This window comes from Ahaetulla prasina, chromosome 5 (genome assembly GCF_028640845.1).
Source record: "Ahaetulla prasina isolate Xishuangbanna chromosome 5, ASM2864084v1, whole genome shotgun sequence".
Lineage (NCBI taxonomy): Eukaryota > Metazoa > Chordata > Lepidosauria > Squamata > Colubridae > Ahaetulla > Ahaetulla prasina.
The window spans coordinates 48,460,805-48,482,529 of NC_080543.1; the positions used below are offsets into that span (position 1 = coordinate 48,460,805).

At 33.0% G+C, this 21,725-nt stretch overlaps 1 protein-coding gene across 9 annotated transcripts in view; it reads right to left on the minus strand.

The window, feature by feature from the left end:
* Positions 1-13,229: 13,229 nt before the first annotated feature.
* ROBO2 (roundabout guidance receptor 2) overlaps positions 13,230-21,725 on the minus strand; it is a 668,594-nt gene continuing 660,098 nt past the window's right edge. For 8 of the 9 annotated variants that reach the window (XM_058184864.1, XM_058184867.1, XM_058184862.1 and 5 more), the window contains 2 exons: positions 19,492-19,692; positions 13,231-17,475 (listed from right to left, as the gene is read on the minus strand). In XM_058184864.1, coding sequence (XP_058040847.1) covers positions 17,474-17,475; positions 19,492-19,692 — 203 coding nt within the window. In that variant the 3' untranslated portion in view covers positions 13,231-17,473. Of the gene's footprint in view, positions 17,476-19,491; positions 19,693-21,725 lie in introns of all 9 variants that reach the window. The other variant, XM_058184861.1, reaches the window with a different exon arrangement.

The window sequence follows — 21,725 nt, forward strand, 5'->3', positions numbered from 1 at the left end:
GGCATTATGAGCTGTCTACTGAAAAATATAAATATAAATCACCTTTGGAGAGTTTTTTCCAATGTGGTTTCATTAGTTACTAACTTTATAATGTAGCAATTGAGTGACTAGCCAGCTTTATTACTATCTTTAATCCTCCTGAATGTGAATCTTTGTCACATGCCGAGTATACACTCATTTAATATTCATATGTGTTACAGGTTTGAAAGAAAATTGTTTTACTAAATAACTCTCACTGTTTTATTGAGCTACTTGAAAGACTCGGAAAATCTGTAGTGCAAAAAGATAATGACATCAGTTTAGATTCATGCTGTGGTATTAAATAAAATAGGTTTTACTATTTAATTCTTAAAAGTCAATCTCACGGGTATTTTGTAGCTACCATACTTAAATTGCCATACGTAGAGATTTACAAAAGAAGGCTACTGCTACACCTTTGTTATGGCCCTGAAATAACAATGAATGTTTAAATTTTCAGTTTTAAACTGAGCATTTCTTTTGAATACAAATAAATAATTAAATAAGTATTAAATATTATGAAATGCTGGTACCATAACTTCCATGTGTTTTATGACAATACACTACCATATCTGACTATTAGATCCAAGTTAGAGAAACTAGTCATAAAAGCATGATCTTTAAAAAATAAATTTCATAAAAGCAGGTGAACTCTGGAAAAGATGAGATAGTGAATGTTAAGTCAGTAATTCTGTGAACTGTGTCAGATCAATGTTTGGCTTTGCAGTCTTAATATCAACTGTGACATGGCATTTCCCTTTTCAGTTCAGATTCAGGAGGGCTCAGAATAATAAGCATTTTCTTATTATTAAGGAAAAAGTGCTTTGTTTATTAAACACATTATTTACTTCAAAGAATAGGAAAGCCTTATTCATTTCCTAGGCAAGTCACAATTTTTAACTTATATTCTGCTGTTGTGCTTTGCAATTCAGATTCCAAAGAACAAAATGCAAACATCCACGAAAGAAAAACACTTGCAGGGAAAACTGGGGTGATTTCACACCCCACTAAACTGTAAATAAATTTTGTCTTAATCAATACTTCAGCTTATGTGTGCAATACATTCATAGAAACAGTATACTGGCGGTAGTAATTCACTGATTGTTGCAGTGTCATGTTTTTGGTCAGGTCACATGTCTAGGTAATGCATTGGTCATTGGCTGTGTAGTGGCAAACCTAATACTCTGCTTCATCTTAGCTAATGGAATAATTACCGATGTTGATGCTAACTATCTTAGGGTCATTGATGATTAGTTTTTGTGTTAATGATAGCTACTAGGATAAAATAGTTTGTGTTCAATATGATTTGATATACAGACTTTAAGTATTATTTATCTTTAATCATTAAGCTATGTAATTGATATGGGATATTATGGCTGTTCAATGCCAGCTGTTCTAATGAAGCTTGCTTAGTGTCTACCTTACTGTGATCAAACTGCAATCTAAAGTCATTCACCTACTTGAAGATGACAATGGAACATGTATGATGGAAAAATTGTAATAAATACAACTCATGAGAACTTGGCAGATGACTTAATGTCATTATTTATATTTTAATTATAAGATGAGAGAGAGATGAGAGAGAGAGAGAGAGAGAGAGAGAACAGAACAGAATAACAGAATTAGAGGTCTTCTAGTCCAACCCTCGCTCAGGCAGGAAATTCTATACCAATTCAGATAAAGATGGATGAGAGAGCAAGAGAGAAGATAGATGGATGGATGGATGGATGGATGGATGGATGGATAGATAGATAGATAGATAGATAGATAGATAGATAGATAGATAGATAGATAGATAGATAGATGGATGGATGGATAGACGGATGGACAGACGGACAGACAGACAGACAGACATAGATTTCTCTGTTGGCAAATTAGAGCTATCAATATATTATTTAAATACAACTACTCATATTTCTTCAAAAGGGTTTCCCCCAGATATTTTTGCATCTTTCTTTCAAAATGAAATAAAAAGAAAAATGCATTATACTCACCTATCTAGGAGAACATTCCACAAGTTTAGGAGAAAATATATATACATTGTCAAAGGACAGAGACCTTTATTTTGGTCATTGACTAAAGTGCATGGTAACTGAGCTAAATTTATTTCCTTCCTATGCAAAATCTCCTAAATTCTATGCATTAACCATAATCATCATTAAGAAGTACAGATTTAATTGATGAAAATATGCTTATTTTAAAAGTAGAGGCAATAAATCCTGGAAGCAGTTTTATTACTTTTCCCAACTGATTAGCTGCAACAATTTAGTTTTTGAAAGAGTGTAATAAAATCAAATAGATAGGTTATCAAGAGGTGAAGTTTATGGAGTAGGGGGAGAGATACACATTCAATATATTAAGATTTTAAAAATCCAGTTGGCCAGAAAAAAAAGACTTGTGTTTTTTGCCTTTTTTGTTATGTTTTCTGCCTTTTAAAAATAATGAGCAACTGAAGTTTTTCAAGGAAAAAAGTTAAATTAAACTTAAATTACCACTGCACTGCGGATCTTTTTTTAACCATAGATGGTGCGGTTATGATCCTATCCATTGTTTGATAAACTGAAGAGACAATGGGCTAGTGGTATATTTAATCTAGATTACATTAGATTAATTATATTATACTTTTTTGGAAACAAAGTGAGAGAATATCTGTGGTAAAATCACATGCTTTAACAACATGTACAGGAAAATTATATTTTAGACAAATCCACAATATGAGAATGTATGAAATAATTGAGCTGATGTTATCAAATATATGAAAAAGAAATTTTAGATAAGAGGTTCAGCAAATAATAAAATCAAGAAATAAAGCATTGAATGGACCTCTATTAAAACATTTTATGTGCATTAAAAGAGAACATCAACTATTTTGGCAGTTGTCCATAAACTGATTATTTTGGAATGATGCCATTGTCTTTAATGTTTATTTTATTTTATTTTTTTATTTGTCATATCAGTATATATAAGCATTAACACGAAATGAAATAGCTATATAATATATAAGCATATATGTGAGCATAAGTATGTAATAACTATATTAATTGGATATAATGAAAAGAAACAATAGGACAGGAACAGTAGGCACTTTTGTGCTCTTATGCACGCCCCTTACAGTCCTCTTAGGAATGGGGTAAGGTCAATAATAGATAGTTTTTGGTTAAAGATTTTGGGATTTTGAGAAGAGACCACAGAGTCAGGTAGTGTGTTCCAAGTGTTAATGACTCTGTTACAGAAATCATATTTTCTGCAATCAAGTTTGAAGCGGTTAACATTAAGTTTAAATCTATTGTTGCTCTTGTATTGTTGCAATTGAAGCTGAAGTAGTTTTCAACAGGAAGGACATTGCAATAGATGATTCTATGAGTTAAGCACAGGTCCTGTCGGAGGCAGCGGAGTTCTAAGTTTTCTAAACCTAGGATTTCAAGTCTGTTGGCATACAATATTTTGTTGTTTTCAGAGGAGTGGAGAACTCTTCTTGTAAAATATTTCTGGACACGTTCAATTATGTTGATGTCAGAAATGTGATATGGGTTCCAGACAGGTGAGCTGTATTCAAGAATTGGTCTAGCAAATGTTTTATATGCTCTTGTTAGTAGTGTAGTGTTTTTGGAAAAGAAGCTACGCAAGATTAGGTTTACAACTTTTAGAGCCTTTTTTGTGATGTAGTTGTAGTGGGCTTTGGCACTTAGATCATTTGATATGAAAACTCCCAGGTCTTTAACAGGGTGGGGGTCATCTGTAAGGTAATGTCCATCAAGCTTGTACTTAGTGTTTAGGTTCTTTTTTTCAATATGTAAGACTGAGCATTTGCTGGTTGAGATTTGGAGTTGCCAAGTTCTAGACCATTCAGATACTTTTCTACTTAAGAACTAGTGTACTTGAGAACTAGTTCTACTTGAGAACTAGTGAGGGTTGCTGCAGATGTTTTTTCATTACAATTTTAATACAGATTTCATTAGAATTCCTGTTTCTTTGAATTAAAGCCAGACATAAACACAGTCACATACATGAATACACAGGAATAATTTCATCAGGAGATATACAAAGACATACACATACATACATACATATACATACATACATATGCATACATACATACACACACACAGATACACAGATACATATAATGCACATACCACATGCACACATAAAGTACATATCTATCGATCTATCACTCTCTATCTATCTATCTATCTATCTATCTATCTATCTATCTATCTATCTATCATCTATCTGTTTTTCAAATGTGACTTTTGTAACTTTCTGCCTAGATTAATGGCTTTATGTGGTTGATGAGTTGTAACAGAATTGCCTTCCACACACTGGAGGGTTATGCTCACCTGTTCCCATCTGCTTTTTTTGACTCTTACGCTTAAAACATTTTCCTACCACACTAAGTAAATTTCAAGTCCTATCTTTTTATCAATATATTTGTTAGACATAGAAGTTTATGAATGAATGTAATATATATACAGTATATGCTTTATATGTGTGTGTGTGTGTGTGTAATATATATTAAAGGGTTTTAAAGGGTTTACAAGATAAGAAGCTAATATACCTTGGGTAAATTACATAAATTAACTGTCTCTCAAGGATCAGTAACAGTTTCAATACACATATCAATAAACTGTGAAGTTTTCTTTCTGTGTTTCTTTCTGCATTTACAGAAAAGGAAAATTCTAATCATAGCTTTGCTCAGATATTTGTGAAAGGCAACAATGAAAATTTATCATCAAGAAATTGCTTAAGCACCCATTTCTCCAGCAATCTCAGAATGCCTGTCTGAGAGCCTGCAACTGTAGCAATTCTTTAGCCAGGTGCCTCACAAGCTTCCTAGATGTTTAGGGCAATCCAGAACCAATTAATCAATGCCAAGCTACATCGTGATTTATTACTTGAAACCTTGCTCTGCATCTTATTATTTTGACTGAAATGATGACATAGAGATCATTAGGAGGGGGAAATGAATGAGATTGTGAAAACATTTTAAAAATTCTATCTTGAGACTGAAACTAAATATGGATAACCATCAATATCAAAATATGAATTCTGTTTTCACAATTTGATTAAAATAGATTTTTATCTGATGCAAGATCCTTTAAATTAGTAGTTTGTAATTTGACTTCAGTTCTCACAGTAATGAAAAACTAAATAGGTCTATAATTGAGATTCACCAACTTGGCAAAGTGAAAACAAGCAGATAATATGTTACATTTAAAGACCATAGATATGAAGATATGTCAACTATAATAAGAATTTCCTAATGTTAGGTTAATGAAATAAATTATATATAATAGATTCTATAATTATATACAACATTCAGAAATAATTAACAAACTAGAGTTTGAAATTCATGTATTTAAAGGAAGGTTGTGTAAATTGGTTTTCATATAATGCATATAAAATTGAAGAGTTCGTAGAAAAACATAGCATAATGACATTTATTGAATCATTCTTTCTCCCACACATACATCTCTCCCTCTATACCTCTATCATCTGTCTGTCTAGCTAGCTTGCTCCCTCTCTCTAGCTAACTATTATCTTCTATCATCTATTATTTATCATCTGTCATCTATCTATCAATCTCAAGAAATATAGGCTACTTCAATTAGCTTATTCTAGTGATGTACAACTCCCTAATACTTAATTGGCATTAAAAACAGTATCAGAATTAAAAACAAATTTGTGCATACTAACGTAAGATTGGTACGGTTATTTAGAAGATTAAAACCAATCAGTTCTCAGATTGGTTGTAGCAAATCAGCCCCAAAGGTTTTATATAAAAGCTTGGTATTCACTAATTTCCTGAAGGCAAAGGGGGAGAGTTTTCAAATGTCAGAGCAGATATTATTCCAAGGGGGCAGAAGAGGGGAGAAACTTTGAAGCAAAATGTTCAATGTACCTGAAGATGGCGCTGTCTGATCAAAGGCAATATCAAGGGCAGTTCTATCAAGGTGGGCAAATGTTATTAGGAGAAATCTAATAAACAATACTAAATAAAAATAAAGCAACCCAGTAAATAATCAGGCTCTGAATTATGAAGGCTTTAAAAGTGACAACCAGCAGCTTGAATAACATCTAGAAAATAACTGGCAACTGTAGTGTTTGGAGTAGAGGAATTAAATGAGTGCATAGAGGTGCAACCAATGTGCAAAAGATGGTTGTTTCTTAATTGATAACGCTTAATGTGTTTTGAGGCAAAATTAATGTCTCATGCTCATCATAAAATTCATGAGAAATACTTAACTGTAGCATAATCATTGTAAATAAACTTAGAAATTGACTTATGATAAAATAAATACGAATGCATCCTAGGTATGAAGATTGATCCTTATCAACTAGCAGACATACAATATTATCCTTTTTGATTTTGTATATAAACCTGGTATGCGATGGGCAAGGAATGGCAGTGTCATCACTATAATAAGTAGATCTGAAACTTTTCATTAATGTGTTGCTGTTGTTTTGAATTGTGGGTATTTAAATAAATTCCATTAACTGCAAATTGGATACGGGGAGTATCACTTGCCCATCCCTATTTTAGATATTCAACAAATCTCCAGATTTTGTGATAGCATTTGCTGAGATCTTTTTAGATACCATAAAACTTTTTAATGCATGTGAGTTCAGTGGTATTGTTGAAATCTTATTTTTCCAAAATGGTTCTTCTGAAACCTGCAGTAGAATGTCTCTGAGCCTGAAATTTCTCATATGACTTGTTCTTGTTTTGAGCCTTGATTTTAAACTTGTATCTTTTAATTCTTTTCTAAAGTTTGTTCTGATTGCATTGGAACTTAATAGAATAAATCACATTGGAGGAAAAACATCTGGGTATGTCCTTAACCTGGTATGATTAGTTGTTGGCCCCTGAAATAATACTATTGGTATAGCTGTGGGGGCAAAGCAGATCTCTGATTTTGTTGCAAGGATTGGATTCCACATTAGCATCTTTTTACTGCTATATTAGTAGAAGGTATCACATGAACACAGCTCAGAGCTGGGCTTTACAGGAACTTTGTAAAATATAATTCAGAAATGATATCTAGTATAAATATACGACTCTTAATCACTGTGATGGGTATTGTTTGGGATCTTTAAGGTCCTTCCATAACTCAGAACATTTTCCTTGAAGTTTTCTGGATTTAATTTTTATTCTTACTTTGCTCTTTGTCTTAGTCTACTGTATCCTTTTCCAAACTATTTGTGTTAACATTAGCCATCTTATCACTCAGACATTTGTCTCTTCCAGGCAGTTATTACCCATTGTGAGGAAAATAGTTGTTATTAATGAAACAGAATGAATGATGAAAATAAACAAAAGGGCATGCTCTAAAAATGAGTTCTAACTCACTTTTACTTTCTGGCCCTATCTACATTTTAGAATGTGGTACCTACATGTTACTTATTAAAAGAATTAAAAGACACCTTTGAGCAACGTGCCCTGGCATAATAATCAATTTTTAAAAAATTCAAGACTTTTGTTACAATCAATAAAAATGTGTCTTTACATACTATTGCTACTCAATCATACTTTCTGTAAGCGCTGAATTGTTAGCATTGTGCAATTCCTATATAGGTGTAGAGGACTATTTAAAGGCCTAATGTTTTCTTATCCAGTTTATCAGATAAAAAAATTAACATACTCTTGGGAAATACATTAGTCACGCTACCTTACTTGCACCAATCAACCAAATATAATTATTTGTAGGACAATAAAATCCATAATGAGAGCATTTTCCAGAAATGTTCAGTAAGCTTTGATGCATTAAAAAATATTACAGATTTCTGCCAGGGGGGAAAAACATCTTTTTTTTTTTGCTTGAAACTTCACGGTTCTCCAGCATTGACTTCATAGAAGAAAAAGGAAGGAAAAGAATGAAGTGTCTTATGATGCTACAAGACAAACTCAAGGATCTACATATATGCCTAATGTCAGAACACAAGTATGAAAATGTGACATAATACCGTTGTGTAGTTTTTGACATCCCTCTTTTCTTTTATTGATTGATTAGCCCTGGGGCCATATCAAAGTGCAGAGTTGCAGAAACAAATTATTACTAAAATTTGATAAAAACAATTTAAAATGGAATTGGATAAAATATAGTCTAAAATGAAATTGGAATAAAATACAATAATTTGAGATATAGATAAAATATGATAAAATTATATTCTGGTATCACCCCTGCAATCTACCGCAATCAACCCCACATATGCCGATCTCAACCGAACCATTTTGCTTAAGTACTGTGCTGTGTTAAGTGTTATTTTCAGATTCTGGCTGCACATAAGGTAAGTTGTTTTGATATGAGGATCCCAATGCAACATTCATTTGGTATATAGACCAAGGTACGTCTCTCTCACCTTCTTATACAGGCAACAATCAAATAGGATGTGAGATAGGTCTTCTACCTCTGCCGCTCCGCAAATACAGAGACACTCAGTGTAGGATATAGAATGGAATCTCCCATATCTGACCATTATGTCGAGCTGATCGAATCTCACAGATGTAAGATGTTTGTCAGTTGTAACTTCAGATAGTTGTCTATTTGAAAAGTACATTTATATTTGCTCAGCTGTATTTTTGACATCAAATTTTATCACCACAGTTAGATCAATATGCCTATATTCTATAAAGTGTGGTCTTAATTCCCAATTTTCAGTAAGGAAAATGTTAAGAATTCTACCTTTTGGAGGGTTAATAGCTTGAGAACAGGAATTTGTGGGGGTGGGGGAGCGTGGAAATCTGCTATTCTGGAATAAATAATTTTTATAGGACAATTCATAACTGTCAGGCACTTTGAGGAAAAGATTAGGACTAAAACAATTTCCAGATTGTAAAAACATTGAAGTGCTGATGATTTTACCAGAAGATTGTTGAAAAGGAATTGGATAGTTATGTGTACATTTTACCTTCCAGCACATGGTACGTAGAACTTTATATTCCTATGTAATAGTTTCAATGTAACCCTTATTCATCTCATTAATAACTTCAAATAGGCATTCAAGGTTGCCACTGTACATGGAAATTTTACAGTGAGATAGACTTGGGCACTGTCAGCATCTTGGCAACACCCACCTCCAAATTTCCTGATTACTGTATATTGTATATTTCTCAGTGGTTTTGTGTAGATAATGAAAAGCTTTGGAAACTGAATGGAGCTGTGACAGAAACCAGATAAGAACACCCTGGGCTATTCCTTTGATGTTTAAGGGGAAAAAATGCAACAAATATTTAAAGAAATACTTCCCAATTGCCCTTTGCTTAGAGTTTTAAAAATTGCTATTTGTAGGCATGGGGTAAATAACAAAATTATGGTGAAAAAATATTCTTCCATTCAAAAATACGTTGTTATTTTAATTTGATACAATTATCTGACTAGGTAGGCACTCTAAGTATCCATATATTAAAATCAAATTGTTCTAAGACAGTTCATATTTAATTATGGGCATTATTATCCTTATTATTTCAGTTTATATGGCTGCCATCTCAAATTCATGACTCTGGATGGTTAAGAACAATTGAAAACTATATAAAAATACAGAACAATATAAAAACCTGTATTAATACAATCAACAGCCAAGGTTAAAAAAGAACCAAATACCATCAGATTAACACTGCATGCGCTTGGCCACCCATCTGCATCCTCAAGGCAGTGACAAAACCCATATGTTTAAAGCCTTGCAAAAAGCCAGCACATTTGGGCCTAATCCGATCTCTTGGGGAGGTGGGGGGTGGGAGAGGATGGTGTTCAAAAGGCAGGCACCATGACAGAAAAATCTCTCTCTGAGCCCTGCCGGATGATGTTCCCTAATGATTTTAGGGCTGGGAAGACATAACTTGATGTGATGGGGAGACATGATCTGAGAGAGGTAGTCCCTCAGATTTACTTGGAATCCATATAGTCATGTGACTAACTTGTTAGGAGCATATTTGGACATAAGTAATAATTCCTTATTTTGAAGGAAAAGTGCAGTTAGTATAAGGTTCAGTTTTGCAGTAGCATAACACCTGTAATTGGTGTTATTGGTATCTGTTTATATGAGATATTGAAGCTCCCTTGACTGTTTCTTCCAGATCTGTTTCCTTGCAGAGAATAGGGGAGGGGGAGTTTTCTCATGCAGTGGTTTTGTTTTTATAAAAACCTCAGGGTCATGTATGAATTTATTCTTTGGAATTGGTGATCCAGGGTTTCTGGCTTAGTACTCAGGCATATGTCTTTTCCACCTAAAGGATGCAGCTTTTTTAAAAAAAAATCTAATGGTCATAGGATGTACCCCCAAAGGGATGAGGCTTTATTTTCTACTGTGTAATACAAGTTGTCATACTGTGCTCTTTTTTCAGATCATATAAATATTTTACTGATTTACTGCAAGTTGCTTAATCCTTATCTTTAAATGAAATGGGAAAAAACAGCACTGATGGTTACTGGAGACTAATTTTGGCTTGTATGCTATAGTTGACTCCACTAGCTAAATAAAACATTCTTTCACAGCTGTTTTATTCAGTAGGCAATTATTAGATAAAACATACCCTAGAATCATGTATGAATTTAGTAATAATCTCCTCTAAACCTAGAGAGTGAAATAAGAGTGTTGATTCCAGTCTACTCTGGGGAAATTGGCTTAGGATTCCATAGCACTAATCATTCAGATAAAGAATTCTTCTTATATCCTCCAGCATCACTTCATGACACTGACTTCCTCTAATACTTGAGTTGGCTTAAAGTTTCCCTTCTCTTTAAAGAAATACTTTAAAGAAGTATTTCTTTCTTCTGATACTTTTTTTTTGGTCAATGATGCAATTTACTGTGTTTCATTGGCCACTTGGCTGCTGATTTGGCCAGGAATGCTAGCATCCCAGTTCCTACTGGGTACCAGAGGCTGCTGGAGATCCACTTACATATCTCCATTTGCTGGGTTCGACTTCCTTGGCCATTTTACTCTAGGCTGCAGGAAAGGCCACTTGACTTTTGCAAATGCACCACTCTGTATAGTTATAACTGAGAGAGAGATCTTGGAGTCCTAGTGGACAATCAGTTAAATATAAGCCAATAGTGTGCTGCAACTGCCAAAAAAGCCAACACAGTCCTAGGCTGCATTAATGGAGGAATAGAATCAAGACCACAAGAAGTGTTAATACCACTTTATAATGCCTTGGTAAGACCACACTTGGAATATTGCATTCAGTTTTGGTCGCCATGATATAAAAAATATGTTGACACTCTAGGAAGAGTGCAGAGAAGAGCAACAAAGGTTATTAGGTGACTGGAGTATAAAACATACAAAGAATGGTTGCAGGAATTGGATATGTCTAGTTTAATAAAAAGAACTAAAGGGTGATATGATAGCAGTACTCCAATATCTAAGGGGCTGCCCAAAAAAGATAGGGTCAATCTATTTTCTAAAGCACCTGAAGACAGGATAAGAAGCAATGGATGGAAACTAATCAAGGAGAGAAGCAGTCTAGAACTAAAGAGAAATTTCCTGACAGTGAGGACAATTAACCAGTTAGGATAATTAACAATTAACTTGACTCCAGAAATTGTGGAAGTTTAAAAAAGAGATTGGACAACCATTTGTCTGAAATGGTATAGGATTTCCTGCTTGAGCAGAGGGTTGGATTAGAAAACTTCCAAGGTCCCTTCCAATTCTGTTATTTTGTTCTGTGTAATGACTAATCAGTCATTATTGATGTACTTGTCAAATCTTCTGAGAGCGTCTCATAAAGATACAATTAGCCCCATTTCAAAAGTGTGCTAGTCCTGTGCTTCACAGTTGTTCAATTTAAAGTGGATAAATTAGTCAAGTTGATCAATTATGGGTTGCTATCTCACCACTGGATTACAGGTTTTTTTTACTGGATTTAATGATAGCAGTGTTACATCACTTTTTAAAAAACCTGTTTTTATTATTTTACTTCCTGTAAGAATTTGCACATAAACACTAGGAATGTCTTCACCAGGCAAGGCTGCTAGAGCCACATTATACAGATGGAGTTTTTATTTTAGTAGATTTATTTATCAAATTTAAATACAGCCCATCTCACTTTCAAAATGACTCTTTATTCTAAAAGCATAAAAAACATAAAAATACAATACATTGATAAAAAGAGAAAGGTAAAAACAAGAGTGAGTTAAAGGGAACAGAAGGGGCTTCAAAGCACTAATCAACACAAGGGTTGCATGCTACTCTTAAGACCCATGAGAATTGGGAGACAGGTCTTCAAAGTCTTTCAAAAGGCAGGAGGTCCTGCCTCATATCTGGAAGGCTATTCCAGAGGACAGGGACAATGGCAGAGAAAGCTCTTTTCCTGGACCCTGACAGCCAAATTCATTAAAACCAATGGGATCCGTAGTCCATTTTCATGGCAGTCTTCATAGTCTGTCTGTCTTTCACCATCACATAATCCACTTAGTAATCATGTCACTTACCAATTTTTCCAGAAACAACTGCAGTTACTATATGATTAGAATCTGTTATTTTTGATGGATATACTTAAGATATGTTAAAGAACAGCATTATTCCTTTCCTCCTGTTCCCAAACCAACTGTTCTCAACTGTGCTGGTAAAGTTTATTTGTCATATTGAGAATATTGTGTACATACTCCCACAAAACCACAACCATGGATAGATAGAATCAGTACAAACAGCCCATTTTCTCTGCTCTGTACCTACTTAGCCCAAATGTCACCAGCAATTTATAGGAACTTCTGAAAGTTAATTAAGCCAACTAGATAGAATATCCATTCCATTAAAATGCCTTGGGTAAATGAGAGTTACAGAACAGATAAAAGGGAGAATTTGAATCCTTCACATTATCTTATTTTGTCACCCCTTTCCCATTCTGTAGTATTGGTGCTTTCACAGTGTGCGATTCTAATTAGTGCACAATAAAGGGTATAAGTGAATAACTAATATACTAAAACACAAGAGTGCATGCATCTCATACGAATAAGAATTCATTCAAGGTTTCCAGCTTGTTCACACTGCATTTTTACATTTTTTTTCCTTTTGTTGAAGTTTTTCCCCTATGTTCCATTTTTCCCCCTCAGATGTATTTTTTCCTTCCTTCCTTCCCTCCTTCCTGTGAGGGAACAGGAGGGAGGGAAGCGGAGGGAGGGAGAAAGAGAGGTGGGCGGGGGGGGGGAAGAGAGAGATTTTCTGTAAATGTTTGATTTAATGGTAAAAGCCCAATGCATATATAAAGGAATGAGTTTGATGGCAAAGTTAGCACAAGTAATTTCTTCTGATGATGCATGACTGGTCTACATTGGCATTCAAGAGCCTCAAACCTTTTCAGTCCTAAGTCACATAACTAAATTAAGGGAGCTGGTTTTCATTCTCTATCAGGTACCATGGTAGCAAGGGCAGAGAAGGATGATACAACAGCTTTTCTGATACATTTATAGTGTTTGCTAGGAAGACTTTTAATAGGGTGCCATTTTCAGTCTGGATTTCAGTAGAATAGCTATGAAATGATACTTTAGGGGTACAGAAAAATGCAACAGTACATTTTAGGAATAAAATTGCAATGTTATGTTCATGCAATCAAATATTGAGTGTGTTAAATAAAATTTCTTTAATTTTTTTTGAAATGTGGAAGTTTATTTTCCCCAGTAGATATACAATACACACTTAACATTACGATTAACCAACTTTATGCCTATTAAACTTTGCTTCACTAACACATGAAACACATTAAGAGGTCATCTTCTTTGTGTGTATGTGACTGAAAAAACTGTTGTAACTGAATCATTTTATATAAAAAAATTAGAAAACAGTTTTAAGAGCTGCCACCACATTCCTTTTCTTTAGACACATTATGAATAAGAAATATTTTCAATTATAAAAAAGTTTCCTTCAATTATAAAAAAAGAAAAAAGGCAAATTGCACATTTTAAAAAATAGGTTCTGTGATTATTTGAAGTACACTACATAATGAGAAATAGGGAGAGAAAGAAGAGATAAAGTAATAGCATCTGTTAAACATTAAATCTTTTTAAAAGCATCCTAAGAATAATGTAAAGATAATTCTATAGTAGTGAATAATAGACTGATATTATAGCACTACGTATTTTAACTGATTGTTTTTTACTGATACAAAATTGGAACTAAAAAAACAAGACATTTAACGAAGAGTCTGGGATGGCTACTTTTGTTCACATTGTATTGTGAAGAACAATTGGCCAATAAGGTGTTCCACCAAAGCTCAACACATATTTCTAAAACCAATTAAAATACTCAGGAAGATCATACTATATAAAATTCAAGGTATAAACAGTGAGCTATCAAATATAACAATATCAAATATTGTTATATTCCTTTAAATTTATGTTGCATCTTGAAAACTTGTGATATATCACATTATCTTGAATAGATTTCTGAAGATTCTATCATTTACATATTGCACTTAGGATAAGCCATTAAGTCTGATTTTTTACAGTACTTGGAAATGTATGGTTGAAGCCACTTTCATAGCTCACTCAATTTAGCAAGAGGAATATATTTCAGTATATTCAGTACTGTTAGCATGCTACCTAATAAGATTGGCATGAAAGTGCATGATAATAGCCATGGAATTATTAACTTCAAACAGGACAGAAAGGATAAATACTAGTGTTAATACCATGGATCTAAGTATTGAAATGGCTACAATTCTACTGTAATATGTAAATGAAATTTAAATCCAATCCATGATAATTTAAAGTGTGAATATTGGACGTTTATTTAAATCCCAATTTATATTTTCTTTTAGAATAGGATTTCAAATGTGTAGTTCCAGATCTATCCAAAATACACACTTGTCTTGTAAAGTTATGCATCCTGAATTTCTACAAATCAGATTTCACTGTAATTTTAATACATACCTACTTTTTCCTAGATGTTAGTTGCAGTCACTCTGTGGATTTAAAAAAGTTACACAAGTTTTCAGTTATAAAACTGCACGTTGCAACAAGAATCAAGGCAAATATATTCTGATTGTAACTTGAAGCCTGTTTAAGTCATAGAAATCTCTCAAGTTGAGGTTAAGGGGAAAAGACCTTGTTGGCAATGTGACTTTCTCACAAGAAAATTCATGAGATTTGGTGCCTAAGTACTAACACATAGGGGTTCACAGATAATATTGGCAAAGACTGCTTGACATTTGAATACATGGGTTATGTCAAATCTTGCAAGACTTGGTAGCTACATGTTTTTGTGCAATGGACTTGTATCCCATATCCTAGCTATTGGTACATCGGTACATCACAATTCCAGTATTTCACAGTAAGAAAGGAATGTGTAATAATTAAGGTGATATATGATACAAATTCAATATCCTTTGTCACTTTTAACTGATTGGTGTTGTGAAATATTTAATTGAAAAATCCCTGGCTACAGGTACATTAAAATTGCTCCAAACCAAACATAGCTGTATTTTTGGTAGGCTGTGAGTAGAATGAGTTCTTTTCTCCTTCAAAGCAGCTTTTTGTATCGTTATTATATGAAACTATATTAAGATTTTTTTGTATCCATTCTACTTATACTAGCATATATATATTCATTTTTAATATACAGAATTCAGGATAGAAAAATGGTTTTTTTTTACATTTATGAATGTTCTATGTCTGGCCAACATTTCAATTACTGAGCATTTTACATAACTTCCATGCATTCTGATTCAATGCATCTTTCTTTGTTTCTGATTTGCCAATACTCTGAACTAAATTAAAATAAAAAGAAATAATTATTGCAATATTGATTTACCATTTATACTAAAAATATTTTAGTTTATCACATTCTTAAAGTAATGTAATGAAAAAGAACGCATATTTCTTTGCTTGATCAAGAAGTGTTTTGTTTAACAGTAATATGATCATCAAGGCAAAGTATAAACAATAGGAACTAATTGCGTATATGAATGTTTGTAATAATGATATGAATGAATAAGGTAAGCTTTTTGATGTAAACTTCAAATAAAATATTTAATGCATTGGAATACATGTATAATATTTCTAACAAAGATGTGAAAAACTGGCAAGTAGCTGGAGAACGTCATGAAAATTAATGATGAGACAGGATGCTTTTGTTAATGTCCACTTACAGCAAGTTTGGTTTATTTAAAAAGTGTATAAACATGCATTGTTTTTGTAAGAAGAGGCTTGAAATTTAGTCATCAAAAATAGGTCAAAGATGTCTTCTTTTCCTTTTTGAAACCAGTTTCCTGTAATGTAGTGAATTGGTAAAAAGAAACACCTTGATTTAAAACTGAGCATGAATATGCCATATCTTTCTTTTCAATTACTGTAACCCAAGATTTAAATACAAATGAAATGGGTTTCAATGTCTTACAGCTTCAGATAATAATACAGCAAAATTATGTATTAGTTGCATAAGAAAAATTAGATCATGGATTTCAAGTGACGTAGCTCTACATCTTCATCTTTACTGCACGTATTGAAAAGATGAATACTGTAGATTTTTGGAAGCAGCTTGGATATCTCAATGATAATTGCATCTTTAAGTCTTGCTAAGTATTTTTCTACCTTCATATGGTTCATACTGGATCTCTACCTTCAGATGGAAGAGCAAATCAACTATAATACTCTTTTCTAAAATAAAAAGTAGTATAAAAACAGCTTTAGTGAAACATCTTAACTTCCTTCCTTTGTAGTGAGTGCAACTGTACTGAATAAATGAAAAACTGATACTAAGAAGATAGGAGGCTTTCATATTCTAATCTGATCTTGAAACTGATACTTCCATCATTTGACCTTTTTCTTTAAACGATAAAAGCAACATTACTTGCGATTTCAGATGGTATTCCATTCCTGATGTCCCAATCAACTCTTGCTAACATCAGTTTTGCCAGTCATCTTCCTAATTCTACACCCAAATGGAAAACCACCTAACATAATTCATTACATCCAGCATTATCCAACATAGCTTACAGTACATAGACTCCTTTCACATTCAATCTTCTTCTTCTTCATGACACGAGGCATAAAAGTTTTGTGCTTATCACCAACAAAAAATTGCAGTGCAAACTTCAAACATAAAATGTTACACAATTAAAAGTTATTATATGGCACCACAGCCTATTAATTCACATATAGTACAACAGACCAAGAAGGACAGACAATAATATGAACATAGCTAAATGAAGGTGAGTTTGCATAGCAATGCAAGAAAAAGAAATTATGTACAAGGGAAATTTATTTCACCCTGCAGGGTGATTTTTTTCCTGGTATATATGCTTAATAAGAAAGAGTTTAAAGTGAAAGGTGTAAAAGAAGAACACGGGCAGAATATCTGTGGGATATGTGTGGCTGTGTTTCTTTACATTGCATTTACAGTTCCTTTAATAGTAAGTACATAAATAAAGAAAATGTTCATTGCACTGTTTAGTGTCATCACTTCCATGAGTTGAGACTTGATGGCCTTGAAAGCAGCTGGAGATGTTTCTTTTCAACTACTCTGTTAAACAAAAAAACAAGAACAAGATAATGTTTTCAGCCACTTTAATTTAAAGTTTTATGCATTTGTTTTATGATTTAAGCATATATTGATCAAAAATTTAGGTTAAAATAACATTTTAAATAGAATAGAATAGAATAGAATTTTTTATTGGCCAAGTGTGATTGGACACACAAGGAATTTGTCTTGGTGCATATGCTCTCAGTGTACATAAAAGAAAAGATACATTCATCCATCAAGGTACTTAGTGCGTGTGAATTAAAAATATTAAAATATTTTGATACTTGAAATTAATATTGGGAGCAGTAATGTAATTTAATAAGAGTAAAAACTTTGGACAGTCTAACACCAATGCATATTTCTTAATATTTAAAATTTCTGGAAAAAAGAGGGATGGATGTAGAGCAAAACTATTATTAAAATAGAATTTTAACTTGAGTAAAATAAATTGACCTAATTTATTCTATAATTGAATAATTATGACCCAATTGTAACTGAAATTTACATGTAATATGTATCCAAGCTATATTACTTCACATTTCAAATGTTATTTTATACAGTTCAGAATTTTAAAATGTGACAGAAAATACCGTATCAGAGATCAACTGTGATCTCATCCCCAAAATATTAAGGTTCTTATATGTAGGGCTGAAATACACATTTTTTACATTGTCACTCATAATTTTAAAAAAGGATCATGTTCATTCAGTTGAATCATTTATGGACAAAATAAAGAAGTACCCCCTAATGATTGGCATTTTGTGTTTTGCTTTCAGGCTGTATACATTGTTTCTACACAGAAATTAGGAAAATGCAATTATGTCTAGACTGTTCTCTATTGCACAGAGCTATAAATGCATTTCCCATTTGCATATTTTAAAGCTTTTTCTTCATTGTTACTAAGTATATTGTAATATTATCAAATGTTCACATTTTGGTATATGCCCAAAGCTTTTAGGTTTATTCATTTATACAGCTTATATAAATATTCTACTTTTATAAAAATAAGGGAGAGAACAAATAAAGGGAGCAAATTCCTCCCATAACTTTAGATTGTGTGTGTGTGTGTAAAACTCTTTACCATGGAATGTAAATTATATGCTGTAAGCAGTAGTTGTCTACTGTAGTTAATAGTTTACTTTTCAGAAATGTTAAATACTTAGAGAAAATGATTAAATTAAATAAAATCAAGAACTTCCAAATGGATAGTTAAAAAATGTTTTGTTCTTCCCTTCTCTGTCATGCATATTATATATTTATAATGTATATATGTAATAAAACTAGGAAATCAATAATTACTTTTTATATTAATATTAAATTATATTACATTTATATTAAACATAGCAAAACTATATGGACTAAAAAGAGATTCAGAAGCAAGAAAGTAAGTGTATCAATTAACCTCAGTAGAATTTTTTGTGTTTTATTTTCTTTTCAATAATTTTTGAATTATTGATATAATTAATAAAGAATTAATAATGAAAAAAGTCTATGACATTGAATCTAAGAATCTAAGTAATTATGTTATATAGAGAGAGCTTCCTGTACTAAAAGTCACAACATTAATGGAAGCTGTTTATTGTTCTTAGTTATCTGTTATAAATTTATAGAAAGTTAACTTGTATTGTCAGCTTGTATTTTTAGCTTTTCAGTTTTTCCTACATACTGGTTTGTTTCTTGCTTATTAAAGAACAAGGCTATAATATAGCTTTATGAAACATTGTCTTTGTGCCCTACAAACCCAAGAAAACTAAACAAGAACAATCACTGATTGAGAAATATGGCACATTACTATTTATACTAACATTCAGATAGAAAATAATGTGCATACTTGTTTAAATTCATAATATTGTGATTTACATTATTAAACATGTAAAACATGTTACAGCATATTATAGATTGATATGTTGTTAAGGATAGTTTTCCCATGACTATCCACTAACACAGAGAAGTAAACATTTTTCTTCTATTCTAATTTTAAACATTTTTGTTTGTTTGATTGCAAAATATTCTTACATAATTCATCAGAAAACTGTCCTTGATTGTTTAATCCAATATATCCTACATCAATGAGGTCGCTCATGTTGCGCTGATGACCTCCTTTCATGACATCTACTTTTTTGGGTCCAGTTGATCCTTTAGAAGATGCTGTACCTGAAGAGCTGTGACCACCTGGGGATGGGAAGCTAGGCTTGCTATATGGCACCAATGTCTCTTCTGAAAACGTAATGAGAAGAATTTGGATATAATGTGATTCACATATACAAATTTTGAAATTGGCTTGTGCATTAGGAATCAAGAAACTCACTTATGTACATGAAATCTTACATTCAGTTTCAACAATTTGAGTAACTACTAAGTTTTGGGAATTGGAAATGTATATATATTTCATTCAAAATAGCTAAATGTAGAGATGAATTTAATAGACTTGCCTGATACTTTAAAATTTATTTATTTATTTATTTATTTATTAGATTTTTATACCGCCCTTCTCCCGAAGGACTCAGGGCAGTGTACAGCCAAGGATAAAACTCAATATATATACAATTAAAACCAGAATTTAAAACAAAGCAAATTACAAAAAAGGCCGACATTAAAATTTAAAAATTTAAAACCCTAAAACAATAAAAACCCAATTTAAAATAGTAAAACTATTATGCCAGTCCCGCTTGAATAAATAAATATGTTTTTAGTTCACGGCGAAAGGTCCGAAGATCAGGCACTTGGCGTAAGCCAGGGGGAAGTTCGTTCCAGAGCGTCGGAGCTCCAACAGAGAAGGCCCTGCTCCTGGGGGCCGCCAGCCGACACTGTTTGGCGGACGGCACCCTGAGAAGACCCTCTCTGTGAGAGCGTACGGGTCGGTGGGAGGCATAAGGTAACAGCAGGCGGTCTCGTAAGTACCCGGGTCCTAAGCCATGGAGCGCTTTAAAGGTGGTAACCAGAATCTTGAAGCGCACCCGAAAGACCACAGGAAGCCAGTGCAGACTGCGCAGCAGTGATGTTACGTGGGAGCCACGAGTGGCTCCCGTTACTACTCGCGCAGCCGCATTCTGGACTAACTGCAGCCTCCGGGTGCACCTCAAGGGCAGCCCCATGTAGAGAGCATTGCAATAATCCATAACTAAATAACTAAAACTGTGGAAAGAGAAATATATGCATCCCTTTTGCTCAAACATCTCTTTGTTTAGTGCATTAGTGAAGGCACCGGCCTAGAAATATGGGGACCATGAGTTCTAGACTTGTTTAGGTTCAGAGCCAGCTGGGTGACCTTGGATTATTTGCTCTCCAGAAGATTGCAACCCTTTTCTGAAAAAAATCTTGCCAAGGAAATTTCAAGGATTAGTTCAGGCAATAATTAGGAGTTGCATTTTGCTCAAAGGAACACATATATTCATTCTAAAATTAAACTGCTCATAATGAAAACAAAACACAGTGCCTTAAATAAATAGAAAAAAATATACAATTTGCAAACCCAGATAATAGTTGATGACTGAGTAACTATTGTTGCTCAGTGTACAAAAATGTTTTTCTTCACCACTAGAATTATGATAAATTTTCAATTAAGATACAATCAGCATATTTAATTACTTACTTGGTATTATTTACAAAGATATTAGTACTTGGGAAATTATTTGATTGACTTGTATAAAAAAACTAAAATGTTACCAATAAACATTTTCTATGCTTTAATATTGAGCTCTGTTACAAGATCACATTCAGTGTTTCTTACCATAGGTCTATAGAATCTGTTACAATTTAAGAATAAAATTCCAGGCTTCTGGTGAGGAACAGTGAACCAATGCCCAACATTTTTCTCTACTTTATAGCCTAAAAAGCTGCTGGATGTTAGATCTAGATTCCTGAAATTCTCTTCGGAACATGTTTTGATTAACCATTTGTACTTTGAAGACCTGTTTTTACGAGTAGATGTCAGGAACTGCTGTTTTTGCAGCCGATTGCAATCAGCTGGGACTCATGGATTCTATTGTGCTCTGAGCCATAAGTGCAGCCTTTCCTGGACTTAAGGTTTGACCGACGCCATATTTTTAATCACTTCAGACTTTTATTTTATTTTATTATTCCTTTAAGATTTAAAAATCTTTGGAACAGCAAATTTACCAGTCACTTTGTGAATCTCTCTTCAATCTGTTTAAAAAGAAAGAAAATAATGTGCTTTCAGCTTTGTAAGATCTCTATTTTGTGCGTGTGTGTGTGGGGCGTATTATAGAGTTTAAAAGAAATATCTGATT